Source organism: Populus trichocarpa, chromosome 9 (assembly GCF_000002775.5).
Source record: "Populus trichocarpa isolate Nisqually-1 chromosome 9, P.trichocarpa_v4.1, whole genome shotgun sequence".
Lineage (NCBI taxonomy): Eukaryota > Viridiplantae > Streptophyta > Magnoliopsida > Malpighiales > Salicaceae > Populus > Populus trichocarpa.
Window position 1 is genome coordinate 8458525 of NC_037293.2, and position 19317 is coordinate 8477841.

The following is a 19317-nucleotide window of genomic DNA, read 5'->3' on the forward strand; positions in this document are numbered from 1 at the left end:
GCTAATCCAATTTGTTTTTGTGTTGCTGGACTCCAAAACGCATCAACACGCAGCGCAACGATCGATCAGGCTCATATATTAAAATTCTCTACCATTCATGGAGACGCCCTTTCAATTAATTAGCTAAATATTGATTACAAGAAAGGTTTCGTGGTGTCATTAATTTGTTTATTGAGGCACAAGTCTGTGTCCAATCAGTTCATAACTCTAATAATCTATAGCCCAAGGGTCTCATGGTCTCGTCATCGAGTAATGATGCAAGCTTTGCCGAGTAAAAGCCCCTGATAATTTTTCAGTGGATTAATGGTCCCCCGTCCCCGTACCATATATTTTTCAACAAAGAGGGAAAAAAACATTTACACGTCACTCGTTGATTTAGATAGTTATTACAAGTCAAGGTCTCTAAAGCTGAAATTTCCATAAAAACCTAAACAGAGAAATAGGCAGCAAAATCGATTATGCTCCCCCTTCGTATCCAAACACTCCGGTCTCAATTTCACTGTTGAAAATTGGAGTTATAAAGCTTTATATAACTCCAACGGAATAAATTGAGCTTCATTCTTGCATAACTCAACAGCTTGAGCTCTCCGTTCTTCGTAATGCTTCACTTGTGTTTTTATTGTAGAATTAAAGTTTGTGAGTTTATATATTAGCGAGGAATGATTTTTAATTTATTATCTCAAATAAAAATATAATTAATGGCAAACATGCTTCAATTATGTTTAAATATTTGTTTGGTGTATATGTTTGAATATTTGTGCGGTATACGTAATGCCAGTCACTTACAATTGATATAAAATAAAAAAATATAGCATGCATGTTAATAATAAAATTAATTATGTTTAAATTAAAACAAAAATGATACTTATTCGTTGAAACACTTTAAAATAATAATTTTTTTTATTATTATCAATGATGATTGTCTGAACTTTATTACTCTTTACTTTTGCAATTAAAATGTTTGTAATATATCTTTCAAGATTTCAACAACTTCACATTAATTTAGATACACGTTGAAGATAATATTTGTTTTTGCGGTCCAACCATGCTTTTGAAAAATTCTGATCTCTTTTGATGTGCTGATATCAAAAATAAATTTTAAAAAAATTAAAAATATATATTTTAATGCATTTCTAAGCAAAAAACAATTTGAAAAGTAACTTTTATCACAATCTCAACACATTGCCTTGAACAAAGTCTTTGAACTAAGGATTATGTAACTAAAATATCTCTCAATAAGATAAACATGGACTCTAGATTTAGAAGAAAAATCAAAGTATAAAAAGAAGAATAAAAAAAAAATGAGGTGCGAGGAAGAGTGTGTAAAATCTAAAAATTCAAGTTCACAACTCTTTTATCCACTGTTTTTTTATAGTAAATTTTAAAAGTTAAAAAGATTAAAGAATTAATAAAAATTATTTCTCATCACCACTAACTTTTGATTAACCATTATAAATCAAGAATTATATCCGGAAAAATCAATGGTATTTTTAGTAGAAAAACCAAGAGAAATATTATTTGAGATTAATTTTTTATTCACCAATTATTAATTAAAACAAGTTTCCAACATTTATATACCTAAACTTTCTTTGGCTGGGACATCATCCAGTGTACATACAAGGTAATTTTTTGTAGAAGTTTTTCAATCAGAAGTAAGTATTTTCATAGTAAATTTAAGCCTATCAGATCAAGAAATACACTATGATCCACAATTGACAAATTCATATGAATTTTTTTGTCACAATATAACTTTAGGTTTGAATGCCAATGATTAAGCAAGAAACATGCCTCTTATTTAACAATTAGGACAACTCCTTTTTTTTTTTCTTTTTTGAGTAATTGTTATCAATTCAAATTTGATGAACAGTCTCGGGTTGCTTATATCATCCCCAATATTACAATATCTAATTAATGTAAGTTAGAACCAATAATAAAGCAAAGAGGACCCATGTATTAACTTTTTGGCACTCGGCTAACTATTCTAGCAAGCAAAATGACATACACTATACATGCCTGTCTATTTTAATTCTGGCAAGGGGTCACCATCCGTAGACAGGCCATATGCAATGCATATCTTGCTCGGTGCGCTAGCTACAGTGGAGTGTTCGTCCGTGCGATGACTAATTGATTTATTCACTCTCGATATAAGTATGTCGAAGTTATTGTTGGATTCTTCATGTCATTTTCAAATATTAGGAAAGTAAATCCTCGGATTAATACTATCACAGTGCTGATGTTCTTCGGAACTTATATTTCTAACACATACTTTTTCTCAATTATCAGCGCACAATCAATCAAACAACATACCTGCACTATTTTTCCCAGATTATTCCCCATCATATTAAAAAAAATAAAAACAAAACAGGAAGTGAAGGAACCACAGAGGAAATAAGACACACGTGATTGCCCCTGCTGTACTACAGTACAGTCTGGGAATCCCGTGGAGGTTGTGTTCCAATCCTAATTAAATCTTTGCTGTGTCTTGAGAATTCTCATTGTTTTCCGTACTTGGATTAATAAATATGCTTCAGACACTAAGAACTTATAATGTATTGGCCAACAGGATAAACTAATTGAGGATTTTTGCTGTTACTCTCCAGTAGTTCAAGCTGGATTCATGTTGTTAGTCGCACAAAATTAAAATAATGTGTCTTGTCTATAAAATAAGCAACAGAGCCGCAAGTATACCGTTCTCTATAATCTTTTTATTGAACAACAGATGTAACAACCGTTTTTTTTTTATTTTTTATGATCACCAGACCATTTCTGATATATGAGTACTAACGATGAGTCAAACCGATTGTTTTTGTTTTTGTATGAATTCCACTCTTTGATCATGAACTCTTCAGGGCATAGTTTTTTCACGATACTTTGTAGCATATTTTAAATTGTTAAAAGGCAGGCAGGCCAACTTTCAGATAAAAAACAACATTCACTAGAAGAATCCCCCTCCCCCTCCCCCTCCCCCTCCCCCACCCCACCAGCCCACTTGAAGTTCTCTGTTTTTTTTTTTTTTTTTCTTGTCTCGTTTTTGACAAAAAGAAGAGGCTGATTTAGAATGGCAGACGAGTTCCCAAGTCCTGACGAGTTTGGCTACGTAGGAGCACGCAATTTTGAGGACAGGATCAGTACGCAATGTTTGTCTCTCTTTAGTAAACGGTTTTGGCTGGCATTTGACAACTAGTATACATCTTCTTATTTAAGCCATGCATGATGTGAGGTGACAACCTTTATACTTGCAAATCGGTGCTCAAACTGAATATTCTAGTTAAATTTGAATTTGAATGTGTATGAATTAGATTATCTACCTGCTTGAATGACAGAATTTATTCTTGATATTCTTTTTAAAAAATGGCTCTATTATAGCTTAAAAAGAAGAAGAAAACCTTTTAGTGACATGTACGGTCCTTGCGCAGGATACCGAGGAAATAAAGAAATTTTATATGCACTCTATGACGCATCTGTTTCACGTTGGAAGGCTAATATAACAGCGAAAAATGTCTCACACGCCGGCCATGGGTCACCGTCGATGACCAGCATCTGTCCAAAAGCAGCCGCGTGGTGGGTGACGCGTATAACATCTTGCCCCGCATCTCTTCGCTGACATGGCGGTCACCTAACCCCACATGCCCGCCTTATTTCTAGCCATGTCTACGTGTTGTGGGACCCACTGTGTCCCCTGGTAACCCAACATTTTATCAAGGACAATTGTTTTGTTGGTGTCTAAAATTTCCCTTCCCAAATCCCAATCAAGTCCGTCAGCTTCCTTCCTATCTCCCTTTTGCCCCTTTAGGTCCCTCTCTTACATGGCTCATGACGTGGCATACCATTTTCCTTCACGTAAGGCCACTGCCGACTGGCTTAATTCACCTATATAAAGCCCAGCAAAGCCACCCTCCATTCTCACACTTCAACTCTCAACTTCTTAATTCTACTAATATACCACACCCCATCTCTTTCTCTCTCTAAAAACACATTTTTCCTTCTTCTTTCCCCTCCCTCTATGGCTGTTGATAATGCTCTTTCATCACCTCTTGGTCCTCCAGCGTGTGAGAAAGATGCTAAAGCTCTTCAATTCCTCGAGGAAATGACTAGAAATGCTGACTCCGTTCAAGAGGATGTTTTGGCTAAAATCTTGACCCAAAACTCCGAGGTTGAGTACTTAAAACGGTTCAATCTTGATGGTGCAATTGACCGTGAGACTTTTAAGTCTAAAATCCCCATGATTAGATACGAGGATCTTCAGCCTGAAATTCAACGAATTGCTAATGGAGATCGCTCTTCCATCTTATCAGCTCACCCCATCTCAGAATTCCTCACTAGGTGAGTTTTATACAACTATATTACTTGTAAACTTTCCTTGTGTACATGTGATTCTTGGCCTAATTAAGTTTTTGTCTTCTTGATTTTTTATAGTTCCGGGACATCTGCTGGTGAAAGAAAGCTCATGCCAACAATTAAACAAGAGCTGGATCGTCGCCAATTATTGTATAGTTTACTCATGCCAGTAATGAACCTGTAAGTTCCAAAAAAAAATTATTTCCAATAAACGCGTTCATGTTAATTATGCGAGCTTCATTTAATTTCAGCTCACATGCATGTGTGATTTTTTTTTTATATGTAACTTTTATACTGATAAAAATGCAATTTTTTTATGCAACAGTTACGTGCCTGGGTTAGACAAAGGCAAAGGCTTATACTTCTTGTTTGTGAAATCTGAAACAAGAACCCCAGGAGGTCTCTTGGCTCGTCCGGTGCTTACAAGCTATTACAAGAGTGACCACTTCAAGACACGTCCATATGATCCTTACAACGTGTACACAAGCCCGAATGAGGCCATTCTTTGTGCAGATTCATTCCAGAGCATGTACACTCAGATGCTCTGTGGCCTTCTAGAGCGCGAACAAGTGCTCAGGGTCGGTGCAGTCTTTGCCTCCGGCCTCCTCCGTGCTATAAGGTTTCTCCAGCTTCACTGGCGTGAACTTTCTGATGATATCGAGTCAGGAATGCTAAACAAGAAAATCACTGACCCGACGGTCAAAGATTGCATGGTGAATATTCTGAAACCGAACCCAAAGCTCGCAGAGTTTGTCAGGATGGAGTGTGGTAAGGAAAATTGGGAAGGGATCATTACAAGAATTTGGCCTAACACCAAATATCTTGACGTGATCGTCACTGGAGCCATGGCCCAATATATCCCTACCCTTGACTACTACAGTGGTGGCTTACCTAAAGCATGCACCATGTATGCCTCATCAGAATGTTACTTTGGGTTGAACCTCAACCCAATGTGCAAGCCATCAGAAGTTTGCTACACAATCATGCCGAATATGGCCTACTTTGAGTTTTTACCCCATGAGCCTGCTGGGATCAGTCAGGATTCAACTCCAAAACTTGTTGATCTTGCTGATGTTGAATTGGGTAAAGAATACGAGCTTGTTATCACAACCTACGCCGGTTTATACAGGTATCGAGTTGGTGACATCCTTCGAGTTACTGGGTTCCACAACTCAGCTCCTCAATTCCATTTCGTACGAAGAAAGAATGTATTGCTCAGTATTGACTCAGACAAAACAGATGAGGCCGAGTTACAAACGGCCGTCGAGAATGCATCGCAACTTCTACGTGAATTCAACACAAGTGTAGTTGAATACACAAGCCATGCCGATACAAAGACGATTCCAGGGCACTATGTGATTTACTGGGAATTATTGGTCAAAGACTCAGCAAACTCTCCTGGTGACGAGGTACTGAACCAATGTTGCCTTGCCATGGAAGAATCTTTGAACTCGGTGTATCGACAAGGTCGAGTCGCAGATAATTCAATTGGACCACTAGAGATACGTGTGGTTAAAAATGGTACATTTGAGGAGCTGATGGATTATGCGATTTCAAGGGGGGCATCCATTAATCAGTATAAGGTACCAAGGTGCGTTAATTTTACTCCGATCATGGAGTTGCTTGATTCTAGGGTGGTATCCAAGCATTTTAGCCCAGCTTTGCCACGTTGGGCCCCGGAAAGAAGAAGGTGATTTCTTTGGGCGCGTCCAACCACATTAATTAAGTCAAATGGATTCGAATGTAGAATAATAATAGATTACTTATTAATATTAGATTTCTTCTTTTTCTTGGTCTTTCATTCGAGCGAGGAATACATCTCTGAGAAAAGCTAGCTAGGTAGCTTTTGGGACCAACTGTTAAAGGTTATTTACTGATAAGGATGTTTCAGAGTCAGGTTTTGTGTTGTGGTTCACTTAACCTGTGGAAAGGGTGTGACCTTGACCAATGTGTTTGTCTAGTACCTGAAACGTTTCTTTCAGATGTAATGGACCTTGCATGTAGTTTACTTTTTTTCTTTCTGACATGTTTATATCTTTTCCACGTATATTTGTTTGGTCTAAAACATGCTTATGATCATCGCTTCAGCGATTGCCGACAGAAACGGATTAATTGAACAGAAGTACAAATTAAATGAAAGCAATTAGGCAAAGACCATAGCATATTTGGTCTTCTTCTAGATATATAACTAGTAGTCCAAATGTTTTGAGCGTCGTCTGCAAGGAAAGAGAAGTGAAAAAAAGAAAAAAAAAACTTATTAGTTTGAAATATATATTACAGCAAGAATTAGATAATCCAAATAACTTAATTTATTAAGCACATATTTTTAATTTAATAGAAAGTTCAAGGAACCTTGAGCTACAGTAACCTACGATAATCCTCTCATGATTTTTAATTCTATATTTTACTATATAATTTTCCCTTGAAATCTACTGCCCAGACTGCTAAGCATTAATGAACTAGACATCCTTTGCCGTATATAGTTAGGCCAGTACTAGCTATTAGTAATATTCTATTGATTACATAATAAATTCATTTAAAAAAAAAATACATAAATAAAAACAAAATAACATTCATGATTTACTAAAAATGATATAAATATCTTTCTTATTAATTTGTATTTATTTTTTATTTAAAATAGATTTAAAAAATAACTAATAACTTTATGAGAATCATAAGATTTCTCCAAGTTAATTTTGCCGTAGTTAATTTGGAAAAACAGTGAGAGTATGGATATTTGTTTTAACCCAGAAAGGTCATGGATTAGAGTTAGTAAAAGCATAAAAAAATGGAACCAGATTAGTGTGTGACTTAATGACTTTGGTGGATTATAATCCGTCATGGGTACAAGTCTAGTTCTACAAGTTTCTCAAAATATACAATTAATGTATATATTTGTTATTGAGTTTTAACCTATTTTTTATTAAAATTAAATATTTTTTGATATTTTTAAATTTTTTTAATGTATTAATATTAAAAATAAATTTAAAAAAATAAAAAATATATTATTTTAATACATTTCTAAAAAATATATATTTTAAAAAATAACTACCATGCACAGAGTCTTAAATAAACATTCAAACCCAACTCTCCGGCAGCTACACTTTATAGCCAAGGCCAAGATAGAAAAGTCTTGTGTCCCCTTCAAACATTTTTTTTTCTTTTGTTTCGGATAATTTGATATTTTGCTCAGCGGCACAAAGGCAGCTCTTAAAATTCATGACGCAGACTTCAACCGAACCACGAGTCCTCTGATACTTTTCATATTCAACTTTTCTCTTTTTTCTTTTCAGTGAATTATCAGGATTGTCTGCAAATAGAATTGTCATGGAAATGATGTGGATGTAAGCTTAGAGCATCAAGAAATATTCTAGCATTTCGAGGAAATTAAGTACTTAATCACACCACACAAAGATAATTAAACGGATGTTGTTGTATTTTTCTCTGATTCCCACACCCACTTTTAAGGAATATATATTTTGCTTCTTTCTTTAATTTCAGGTTTTATCATTTATTCCATGTGAAGGAAAATGACTTGAACGTACCCTTCAAGAAATTATGACTCCCATTCTAAACCAAGGCAAGCTAGTTGATATTAGAGATAATATAAAATTAAACCATCAATTCCTGATTAATTAAGCTTTACATAACAATTTTAATTTTAATTAAGTTGACATGCATGGTTTTTTAACAGTTAATATACCCACCATTATAATTAAACCATATTAATTAATAAAAATTTCTAACACCTCGAACTAGAGATTGCATATATTCTTTTTTAATTGAAGATCCATGTTTTCCCAACTATTATGCCGGTTGATAGCTACTACTACATTAAATGCCATACAATTCGATCAACCACTTATAAATTTTGTTCTTTCTTCATGTGATGCCTACATATCCTATCGAACTCCTAAAATATGTTGGGACTTTCGTAAGCAGCAGGTGTGGTGGAATTTATTAAGACCCAAGGGCTACATATTAATCTAATCGGCCGATCGATGGTGAGAACCAGGACCACTCACTCTACATTTCTGACTTGTTTCTCTAATGGAGTGTTTTTGGGAGATATATTATGGAGGCTTGCCGCTCTTGTGTTATTCCAAGAGCAATTGATCTGGTATGTTAATGTCATGAGCCAACTCATTTTTTGTCCAACGTAAGGATTACACAAGGGACCATCCGGCCTCATTAATTAGCCAGCCAACTTTGAAATTACGTATTACCTGCTCCTGTGTGGTCCAAGTTTTTGAGCCGAGTTGCTAAAATATTCTTCAACAATCAATTAATTAACCCCTCGTTTTCTATCCAATTCCTGACAGTTTTTTAGTGCTCTGGTTGGTTCGTGATTTTTCACCAAGGAAAAAAAGTTGGCCCATGGTAAAGCTTATTATATAATAGTTAGCATGCATTGTAGTTAGTTCTTTAAGAAAATATGATGAATTATATATGTTTCTTTTCTCTTCTTTTTTCAAAATCATATTCATGATAGATTACGAAGTTCGAAGAAAGTTCCGCTACAGAATTCTTGGTCTAGAAGTGGGTAGTAAATGGAAGAAAATCTTGCGAAAGACGTGATGGTGGGGGTTTACTTTCATGCTGCTTTCCTTTTGTCATAAAGTCTTTGAGATCAGTATCTCACACTATTACGAGTTAGATTGTGAATTATGATTGATAGGTTGCTAACCCTACTCCAATAGAAGTCCGAAGAACATAAGTTTATGTACTTTAATGCTTATGATTAAGAGAAGGGTTTCAGAAAATGCTGGATGATTATCCATTTGGGTAGGTACCACATGAAATTATTGAAGATTTGAATTAGTTAAAACCCAACAAACAACAGTCTCGTTTCAGATGATATGTTTGCCATTAGACAGGCCGGCCAAGTCAAAGCATATAGTGTTCAAACTGCTGTCTTGATGGAAGCCACTGAGTTTTGTTCTAAGAGGAGACACAAGATCCACTAACAGAACCTTTTCATTTCCCTTTGAAATTTCTGAAATGGGTTATTTGTTGATATATATGTTCTGGTTAGGTAGGATACAACCTTGTTGAATCACTGTACATGTAATAAAATGAAAACTTTCACTTATTGCTAATTAATTTTATTTGATACCAGTAAATATTTCATAATGAAAAAAAGAGAGGTGTTTTTATATAAGATATACATGCCAACTCATTAATCTAGACTTATGAGTTGGAGGTAATACTCATCTTTTATGTGTAATCCCCTCATGAGTGCAAATCCAATACAAACACCGAGGCCTAGCTTCCTAATAAATTGATACTAGACTCGAAGGTGTGGCTCGAGACGAGAGATATTTGTGGTTAGGCTCCAATAACTTTGACGGTTTCCTCTTGATTAATCAAAAGAGCTAAGCTTCAAATTTTGAATACCGCACTCGAAATATTAAATACTTCGGTTAGAACGAGAGTTGTGTTTAAATAGACTAGACTTCCATGTGAGGGGAAGGTTTGTAATTAAGGTATACATGTGAGTAGTAATTATACCACCTAGAAAACGAATGTAAGAAGAAAAATGCTTATACATAAGATAAAACCATAACCCCTTAGTCTAGGCTTTTAGGTTGGAGGTGGTGTTCATCCTCATACGTAAGCTCTCTTATGTGTGCAAGCTCAATGCAGATGCTAAGGCCTATACATCTTCTTGAACTCAAACAACTCCCTCCCTCATAAACTGGTATTTGAGTCGAAGATTCGGCTCGAGATTAGTGACGATTATGGTTATGATCTCATGGCTTTGTTTGCTTCCTCGTATTTAAGAAAAATTAAAGAACTGAGCTCCAAGTCCTGGATATAGCAGTTGAATTGTTAAATACTTTCACTAGAGGGAGATTTGCTTCTCGATACATAAACCCTTAACAAATTTAATGATGTTTAAAGAATGAAAATAAAGGAAGAAAACAATATTGAAGTTGAACATCCTCCCAGGGAAAGATCTATAGTCCCTCCCATGAAATCTATCATATAGAGCCCTCAAGAACAGTGAAATAAGTTGAACCTTGGTTCATGCTCAAGTTAGTATAATAAGTTGGTGCAACAAATCATTCAGCTAGCCCTTTTTTATATCATATTTAAAAAGATTATAATCTAAGTCAAAACTAGTTTTAAATTTTGATGAAAATATAAAAATGCCTTCGTATATTAATAACTTAGGTTCCTTTTTTCTATCATCAAATTCCTAATTCTTAATCTCTACAAATCCCTAACTTCCACTTCCTTGTCTCCTGAACCACCACTCTTCTTGAATCTTGATGGTTTAAAGAAAATCACCACAAGCTACCCACAATTGATGTTGATAGATTAAAAATTATTTTATTTTTAAAGAAAATCATAATAAACTACCCGCAACAACTCCAAGACTGAACCAGACCTAAACACCCGATCTATACAATCAGACCATCACCAGCCAAGCTACCAGAACCAACAAATTAGCCCCTGCGTACCATGCACCGACGGAGCCAAGTCTTGAAGTACCAGACTAGCACATCTAGCAAAAACCCACCCACACTTAAACCTTACACGCCTGAATCTTGTGAGGTTTATTAGTGGAGACAGAGGGGAGGGAGAGGAGAAAAAAAAGAAGATATATTAATTACAAGGGCACTTTGAATATTAAATTAATTATAATTATATATAGCAAATTTGTAATATATATTTTAAAGTTTTTTTTTGTGATGGAGTTCGTGTGTTTCTGACTTAGTATATATAATAATGGTGTCAACTGTATATATTAACCATAGTGTATAAAATATAAGTTCTTAAACATGAAAGAAAACGTGTAATCTGGAATAAATGTAAACAAATTTAATTTAATTTTCCACGGTCCAATCTAATGCATGTGGGAACATGCAAGTCACGTGATCCCAGATTTATAACCCTTTATTATGTTAACATTTTACCTCATCAAAAACTTTCTATAGAAGGAAGGAATAGGAATCCAAATGGATAACAAAATAAAGGCTGGAATCATTTTTTAAGGCAATTTTTATCAATAAATTTAGCAGAACAGGCCTGAGCCCACGTGTACAAGCCATCGAAAAATAGCCGCAGACTCTAGCTACTAAGATTGCCGTATTTATCTACTTCAGGCTAGTCGGACCGATATATAAAAATAAAACGCAAACTAGCCCACACCTGGCCTTTCTGTATAAGAGAGCAAATATTAAAAAAGGAAAGCCCAGCCCATAAAACGGAACATTGGGAAACACACAAAAATTATACCGAAAGCGCACAAGGGCAGGAACAGAAAGCCCTTTTTCTTACTTTCGCAGCGACGGTGGCCCAGATTTAGAGGCTTCCACCACCACCACCACCACTATCAACCGCTTTTTTCTTCTTCCTCCTCTTCGCTCCTAAAAAATTCTCTTCCTCTCTCCGCATCAAAACTCTGTTTTGCTCTCCTGTGCAGAAACTAATACTATAAGCAGCAAGAATAAAAGGCTAAGGTCAGTTCTCTAAACTAAAAATATCTCAGTTTCATTTTTGTACATATTCGTTTTTTATTATCCTTTCCTCCAGAAAACTGTAAAAGAGAAACTAAATCCGCCGAGAAAAGTTGAGGGTTGTGGTTTTTGATGCTTTTGTTTTGTTTGAGCTTAAAAGGAATGCAACGTAGAAATGTCGCCCGAGTGAAGTTCCTTAATCGATTTGCATTCTTTTTTGAGCTGTTTGGATGCCAAGAAACTGCAAGAAAACAAAAAAAGAAAAGAGAAGAAAGAAACAACTGGAGTTTTAGATTGATATTATTTTTTAAAATTTTAGCTTTGCAATCTAATGCTCAAGCTAGCTATATATAGATTAGTTTCTGCTAAGTAAAAATGTGCATAAAAAGAGAGAGAGAGCAGAGGAATTAGTGAGCAGAGGAATATGTTTTCAAGGTCCTATTAGCTTAGTGATAAATAATTGCAAGGGAATGAGGGTAGAGGTTTTCGACCACAGAGGCAAATATTTATTATATTCAAGAATTTATCATTTATTCCTGATAATTGACGCTAGCTAGGTTTGCAGAATTTTAATAACTGGTAAAAAGATGTGTGTTGATGCCAATTGTTGCAAGTGTGCAATTAAGGTTGTGTCTCTAAACTGACTCGTCGTTTACATGGAGATGCATATGTTTTGTAGTGTTTAACTTGTTTAATAGCATTGTATTAGTGAACAGTGAACAGTGAACAATAAACGTAACCGACTGAATGATAATAGTCTTTGTCTTCTTATGGAGATTTGGTTGAATTTCCTTGTGCAAAGACAAGGTAACATTTTAAATAACTATTATGCCTTGATCGTCTAGTCATTATATAAATCACTGCCTTACCTTGTCCATGCTCTGCTTATTTGGGCTGCTTTGTTGAGATAGGACTACTATCTCTCTCCAAGAAATTTCCTGATGTTTGATGTTTGCTGCAAGTGTATGGAGTATAGATAGTAGAACAACATCCATGCTATTTGTAGTGACTCGGATTTTTTCTTGTCACAGTAGTTTTGTGGGAAGACCCTTCTAATACAAGGTTCAATTTTGAATTCTAGAGAGCTGATATATTTTACTCATAGCATATGTCTGAGGCTGAGAACATGGGTGTTTCTCCATCACAAGTTAGTTCTCAAACTAAAAGTTACTCATGCCCTTCACAAACTAAACTGGAAAATACTCATGGATTTACTGCTGAATACAACTGTGGTGGATATTCGGAAGAGAAACATAAGCTTGAGTCTGAAATCATACAAACTGAAGCCGGAGATAGCGGTACTGCAGTTCTCCAATCTGGTGCTGGGGAAACTGTGGAACCATCTACTGAAGATGTAACAAACAATTCTTTTACTGATTTGGATCCACCTCCCGAAGATGCCAGGGGTGCTACTTTTGATGAAAGTTCAAGACCTATACTAACTGCTATAGATCAGAAACTCGAGCCAGGTGCTAGAAGTGTGAATACTGCGTGTACGCATGGTGAATCATCAAAAGCAACTGACTCTGGTATTCTACAGGATGAACCTGGAAATACCAATGCTGCATCATCAAGCTGCATTGCTAATGAAACCTCACAAGCATCACTTGAAAATCTAGCCAATAATTCTTGTACTGAAGATGTGGGTCCGCCGTATGGAGATGCAAGCAAGGGTAACCAGATTGATAAAAGTTCATACCCTCAACAAACTATATCTGGACATACACTTGAGTTACTTTCTGACAGAGCTTGTTGTGAACGATCAGAAGAAAGACAGAAGCCTGGATCTGAACTTTCAGAAAATGAATCAACGGGAATTGACACTGAATTATATAGTGGCATTGCTATCGAGAATTCAGAGCCGCTTACTCAACTAGTGACCAAGAGTTCTCCTATCAAACATGTAGGCTTGCTTCCTGGTGACAGCATCATCATTCCTGCAAATGAACAAACAAGACCAACTCATGATGATGAGGACAAAGGCCCAGATCATGAACATTTGGAAACACCATCTAGAGTTGCGATTGGTATTACTAGACGCGGTAGACCTAGAGGTAAGAGTGCTTCAAGATTGTCAAGGAAGATATATATGTTAAGATCTTTGAGAAGTAGTGATAGAGTTCTCCGGTCAAGATCACAAGAGAAACCTAAAGCTCCTGAATCAAGTAATAATTCAGGTAATGTTAATTCCACTGGTGATAAAAAAGGGAAAAGAAGGAAAAAGAGAAGAGGAAAGAATATTGTGGCTGATGAATATTCCAAAATCAGGGCACATCTTAGGTACTTATTGAATCGGATGAGCTATGAGCAAAGCTTGATCACTGCTTATTCTGGGGAAGGCTGGAAAGGACTTAGGTGTGTACTATTCTACCACAAAGTTTTTCTGTAGCCTTTTCTTGTGTTTTTTTTTTAATGACCTTTTAAATTTTGTTCTCTTAATGTTTTTGTTTTGATTTTAGCACAATTTTTTTTTTAGTATGGAAAGTTGCATCCAAATTTATGCTCTGACTATCCACCAAGGACTCATTGCATTTGGAAGAGGCCAACATCAGAGAAAAAAAATATAGAACAAGAATCTTTTTAGCCACACTTGCAAAGAATTAAAAGTTATTTACATTGGATAAACTTTTGATGCTTGTCTTTGAACCAGATGATCATTAGTGTCAATTGTGTCCATTATGAGAAGTGCTATACAAATGAGCAGTGGGATCAATAAAGGATGCTGGTTTAATTTTTTTGAAACAAGGAATTTAAGATGATGTTAGTTCAGCTTTCAGTGTTATTGCCAAGTAATAACCCTCTTCTCCGGTGCATCTCTCTCCCTCCTTGTGTGCATAGATCTGAGCCCATCCTTTTCCTTTAAAAACTTCAATTGCTTATAATATCGTGTATGTGGCAAAATATCTCAATATCTTTGTCAAGGAGGCTAATTTGATGAACTAGAGAATTGTTTTTGCTTGGTATGATTATGAGAAATAGAAGGAAACCCTTTTGTTTTAAAATGAAATCCAGTTTGACCTGCCCTTTAAAATGATTTGATCTCAAGCTCTTTTTTACACACTGTGTAGCGATCTTTTCTCCACTGGAGAGTTTATCTTTTTTTCTTTGACACGTGTAATTTTCCAGCCTAGAAAAGTTAAAGCCCGAGAAGGAGTTGCAGCGAGCCACATCTGAAATTACCAGACGCAAAGTGAAAATAAGGGATTTATTTCAACATATTGATTCTCTGTGCAGCGAAGGAAGGTTCCCATCATCTTTATTTGATTCTGAAGGACAGATTGACAGTGAGGATGTAGGATTTTTTTTTTTTTAATTTGTCATATTCTCTTGTTAACAAGCTTCTTATTTCCATGATTGTTGCTGTTTAGGACGGTTCTTATAACAGTGAATATCTCTTGGAGTGTAATTGCTTAGACAATTCATTTGTGGCAGATATTCTGTGCAAAATGTGGGTCCAAAGATTTGAATGCTGATAATGATATTATACTATGTGATGGTGCTTGTGACAGAGGATTTCATCAGTTCTGTTTGATACCACCATTGTTAAGAGAAGACAGTAATGCTCTATCCACTTGTTTGATGGCACTGAGTTGAATAATTGTTCCTGAGTTACTTCTCTGGTCATTTATACTTTCCTGATTGCATGTTTTCATTTCTCCTTTAGTTCCTCCTGATGATGAGGGCTGGTTATGCCCTGGATGTGATTGCAAAGTTGACTGCATTGGTTTGCTTAACGATTCTCAAGGAACAAATATATCTATCAGTGATAGCTGGGAGGTAATCATGCAGTCCCCAGCCTTAATATTTGTTAATTACAAACTTGTGTTCATTCCTTATTGTACTCCTATCCGATGTGCAGAAAGTTTTCCCTGAGGCTGCCGCCACAGCGTCTGGACAAAAACTGGATCACAACTTTGGACCATCTTCTGATGATTCTGATGATAATGATTATGAACCTGATGGTCCAGATATTGATAAGAAGAGTCAGGAGGAGGAATCGAGCTCTGACGAATCTGACTTCACTTCTGCATCTGATGAATTCAAGGCTCCCCCGGATGGCAAAGAGTACTTGGGGCTCTCTTCTGATGATTCAGAGGATGATGACTATGATCCTGATGCTCCAGTTCTTGAGGAGAAGCTGAAGCAGGAAAGTTCAAGTTCTGATTTTACATCAGACTCTGAGGATCTTGCTGCAACTATTAATGGTGATGGGTTGTCTTTAGAAGATGAATGCCACATGCCTATTGAACCTCGTGGAGTTTCTAATGGGAGGAAATCTAAATTTGATGGAAAGAAGATGCAGTCTTTAAACAGCGAGCTTTTATCCATGCTAGAACCAGATCTGTGCCAAGATGAGTCAGCAACTGTTTCTGGAAAAAGAAATGTTGACAGATTGGACTACAAGAAGCTCTATGATGTGAGTGCCTCTGATCTTACAATATTTGAAACAGCTTTTCTATCATATAGTCTTGGCACTTTTTTGGTGGCTGTTTAACACACTTATATTCCAAGCATGATCCTGTAATTAGAGTCATGTCCTGATCTTTTGTTTCAAATGGGTGTTTTGCCTGCTTTTTGTTGAGAAGTGAAGGAATTGTGATTCTTTCCATAAAAATTAAATTATTTTAACCTGACTACTATTTGTTCCACTCTTTTACAGAGAAGTGCACCAATTATAGAGAACAAGGAATTATTGATAGATGTCATGTACTATACACATTCTCATGGAATTAGAATATATATCAAAGCATAACTTTCGACTCTTTTCAACACGCTAATGCCAAGTACTTATGATTGTTGGAAGCAAATATAATAGTAATGCTTCCATATGAATGTGGTGCCCTTACATATGTATAGAAAATAGTTGTGCTACATATTAGATAACACTATATCCATTACATTCCTCTGCAAATATTTTTCCTAAAGCAATAAAGATAAAGCCTCTCAAGCAAAAATATTTTCAGAATTATTTCACATTAAATTTTGTCCACCTTCCGTCTTCATAGAGGTTTAAACTTAGTTTCAAATATGCAGATTGTATTCTTGATATGGTCTAACTTTTTAATCATATGATGTTTTCTTTCAATAGTTTAATTTCGTGTTTCTGCGCTCTGTGAAGGAAACGTATGGAAACATTTCTACTTCAAGTGATGATGATTACACTGATACTGTTGGGCCAAGGAAGAGGAGGAAAAATACTGGAGATGTTGCTACAGTGACAGCAAACGGAGATGCCTCTGTTACCGAGAATGGAATGAATAGCAAGAATATGAACCAGGAATTAAAGGAGAACAAACGTAATCCTGAGAGAGGAACTTGCCAAAACTCGAGCTTTCAAGAAACAAATGTTTCCCCGGCTAAATCATATGTTGGTGCATCTCTATCTGGTTCTAGTGGTAAAAGCGTTAGGCCCTCTGCTTATAAAAAACTTGGAGAAGCTGTAACTCAGGTATGTTTTTGTGAGTTATTTGTTTCATATGTTCAACAGTACTAATAACCCATCAATTCTTAATTGAGTTGAGGATACCATGTCATCATTCTATATTATATCCTTTTTCATTAAGGTGCAGGGTCTTATTGAAAATATACAATATGGTTTTTTTTGCCCTTTTTTAGAATGAGAACAAAATAAATAATCTTTTTTTTTCCCTTTAGTCCTCAGCGTTTCATATTATTCTTTAACCTTTCAGTCACTTTTCAAACGTCTCACTGAATGAATGCTGGTCTGTGTTTAGTTGGCATTTTTCTTAGGCCTCAAAGTTTGCTTTGACAAATTTACACCTGTGCATGCTAGCTTCAGCCATGATCCACTTACATTAGAAACTTTTGTAGTACTTCTCAAAGAGTGCTTGTGCAAAATCATCCTTGTCTTGCTTTCGACCTACAAAAGCTGCTTATTTAGTTTTTGAAGAAAGAGAAATATCAGAGATTGATATGGAGAGAACCATTATCTATTTTGCAATTCGCAAGATGTTTTTGGGAATCATGGTGTTGCACCATTATCATTGTTCTATAATATATTTTTTGTTCCCCCCCCTCCTCTCTCTGATACACGCACACAAAGAATTGTAGAGGAGGTAAAGGTGTTGATCATTTTTGTATGCAGAGACTGTACAGTTACTTCAAGGAAAATCAGTATCCAGACCGAGCTGCAAAAGCAAGCTTGGCAGAAGAGCTAGGAATTACTTTTGAGCAGGTCATACAAATGGGAAACTGTTTCATTCATTCTAAAATTTACTCTTACGGGTTAAAGAAAAGAGAGCATAGTTTCACGCTTTTCTTACCTAGAAGTTGTCTTATGCAGGTTAACAAGTGGTTTGTGAATGCCCGTTGGAGCTTCAACCATTCATCATCTACAGGTACAAGTAAAGCTGAAAGTGCTTCTGGAAAAGGTAGCTGTGATGGCCAAGTGAGGGATAGTGAATCGAAGAACCGAAAGAGCAATAAACAAAAAACTAACACCCTGAAATCTAGGAGATAATGTGTAGTAGATTATTGAACATCTTTTATGGAAACAAGAATGGAGAAAGCAGTTCATTTACCCGAAGCTCTTTAGATTCAGGTTTGTTCGACAAGAAGGAAAGATTTTGGTTGGGAAATCAATTTTATTCTATGCTCCTTGTAGACGAACTGACCATTTACCTTCTGCAAGATCAAGATGTTAGGAGATGATATGCTGGTTTTATTGTGAAGGATTAACTCTGCCATGAAGGTGACCAATGACGCCACTGCTGTACTGTAATTGGTGATGTGCTCACTGCTCCAGCTTTCTTTTTCAAGTAATATGCCTTTTTTTAAAAACATTCAACTCCATTCACAAGGATTCTTACACAAAAAAAAAAAAAAGTTGAGCGAGTCCAGCTCGTCATCAATTCCTTTATTTTTAAATTTGTAATGAGCATTAAAATTTGTTCGCTACGTTAAATCTGTAAGCCACGAATTTATGAACAATTGCTTTACTTGTAGTATGCTTTTTGCGTGCTTGAGCATGCAATTTGGTATGCAAAATGACGGACAGCCTAAAACATAGAGAAACAACATTCTGGAAGAGGCGTGTTTGGCCATTAACAGAAAATCAGTGGACTTTCATTTCATCAACTGGGGAAACGAAGGTATTTTGACTGTTGTCTTTGATCCAGTTGAAGAATGCTCTGCAGTCATGCCATAACTTGCAAAACGTGAAGCTTGACCTGGCAGCTGTGTTCGCCCATATAATAATAATAATAATAATAATAATAATAATAATAGAGTGGGAGTAAGATTGCAAGCCATCCAATCAGATGATCACTATGAGAGTTATTAGTGGGTTTCACTAATCAAATGATTTATAGTTTTCCTTATAAAATAACATTATTCTTTTGGGTATAAATATTCTGGCTCGACGCCAAGCTACAAGTCTACCCAACTGATGTTTCTTTATTTGTTCTTGAGATTTTTATTCTTAATTTTGTTATGCACATCACCCCCTCCGCCGACATTTCTGAGCCTTTTGATTCTTATAAATAAAAGTCTG

The 19317-nt window shown here is 35.8% G+C and overlaps 2 protein-coding genes across 5 annotated transcripts; both read left to right on the top strand.

The window, feature by feature from the left end:
• Positions 1–3893: 3893 nt before the first annotated feature.
• On the top strand, positions 3894–6364 carry LOC7469610 (probable indole-3-acetic acid-amido synthetase GH3.1). The gene is made up of 3 exons (XM_024609161.2): positions 3894–4323; positions 4417–4518; positions 4664–6364. The coding sequence occupies exons 1-3, from the start codon at positions 4004–4006 to the stop codon at positions 6030–6032; spliced, it is 1791 nt and encodes a 596-aa protein (XP_024464929.1). The 5' UTR covers positions 3894–4003; the 3' UTR covers positions 6033–6364.
• Positions 6365–11591: 5227 nt separating this feature from the next.
• LOC7469609 (homeobox protein HAT3.1) lies at positions 11592–18852 on the top strand. 4 transcript variants are annotated; one of them, XM_052455714.1, is made up of 9 exons: positions 11592–11807; positions 12836–14159; positions 14931–15096; positions 15237–15360; positions 15469–15581; positions 15664–16221; positions 16924–17253; positions 17922–18000; positions 18109–18345. In XM_052455714.1, exons 2-8 carry the CDS (start codon positions 12913–12915, stop codon positions 17994–17996), a joined length of 2613 nt encoding a protein of 870 aa, XP_052311674.1. In that variant the 5' UTR covers positions 11592–11807; positions 12836–12912; the 3' UTR covers positions 17997–18000; positions 18109–18345. The 4 variants fall into 4 exon arrangements, with proteins under 4 accessions (XP_052311674.1, XP_024464584.2, XP_024464585.2 ...); XM_024608816.2 differs by having other exon boundaries at positions 11594–11807; positions 12839–14159; positions 17911–18000; positions 18109–18852; XM_024608817.2 differs by having other exon boundaries at positions 11594–11807; positions 12886–14159; positions 17911–18000; positions 18109–18852.
• Positions 18853–19317: the final 465 nt, after the last annotated feature.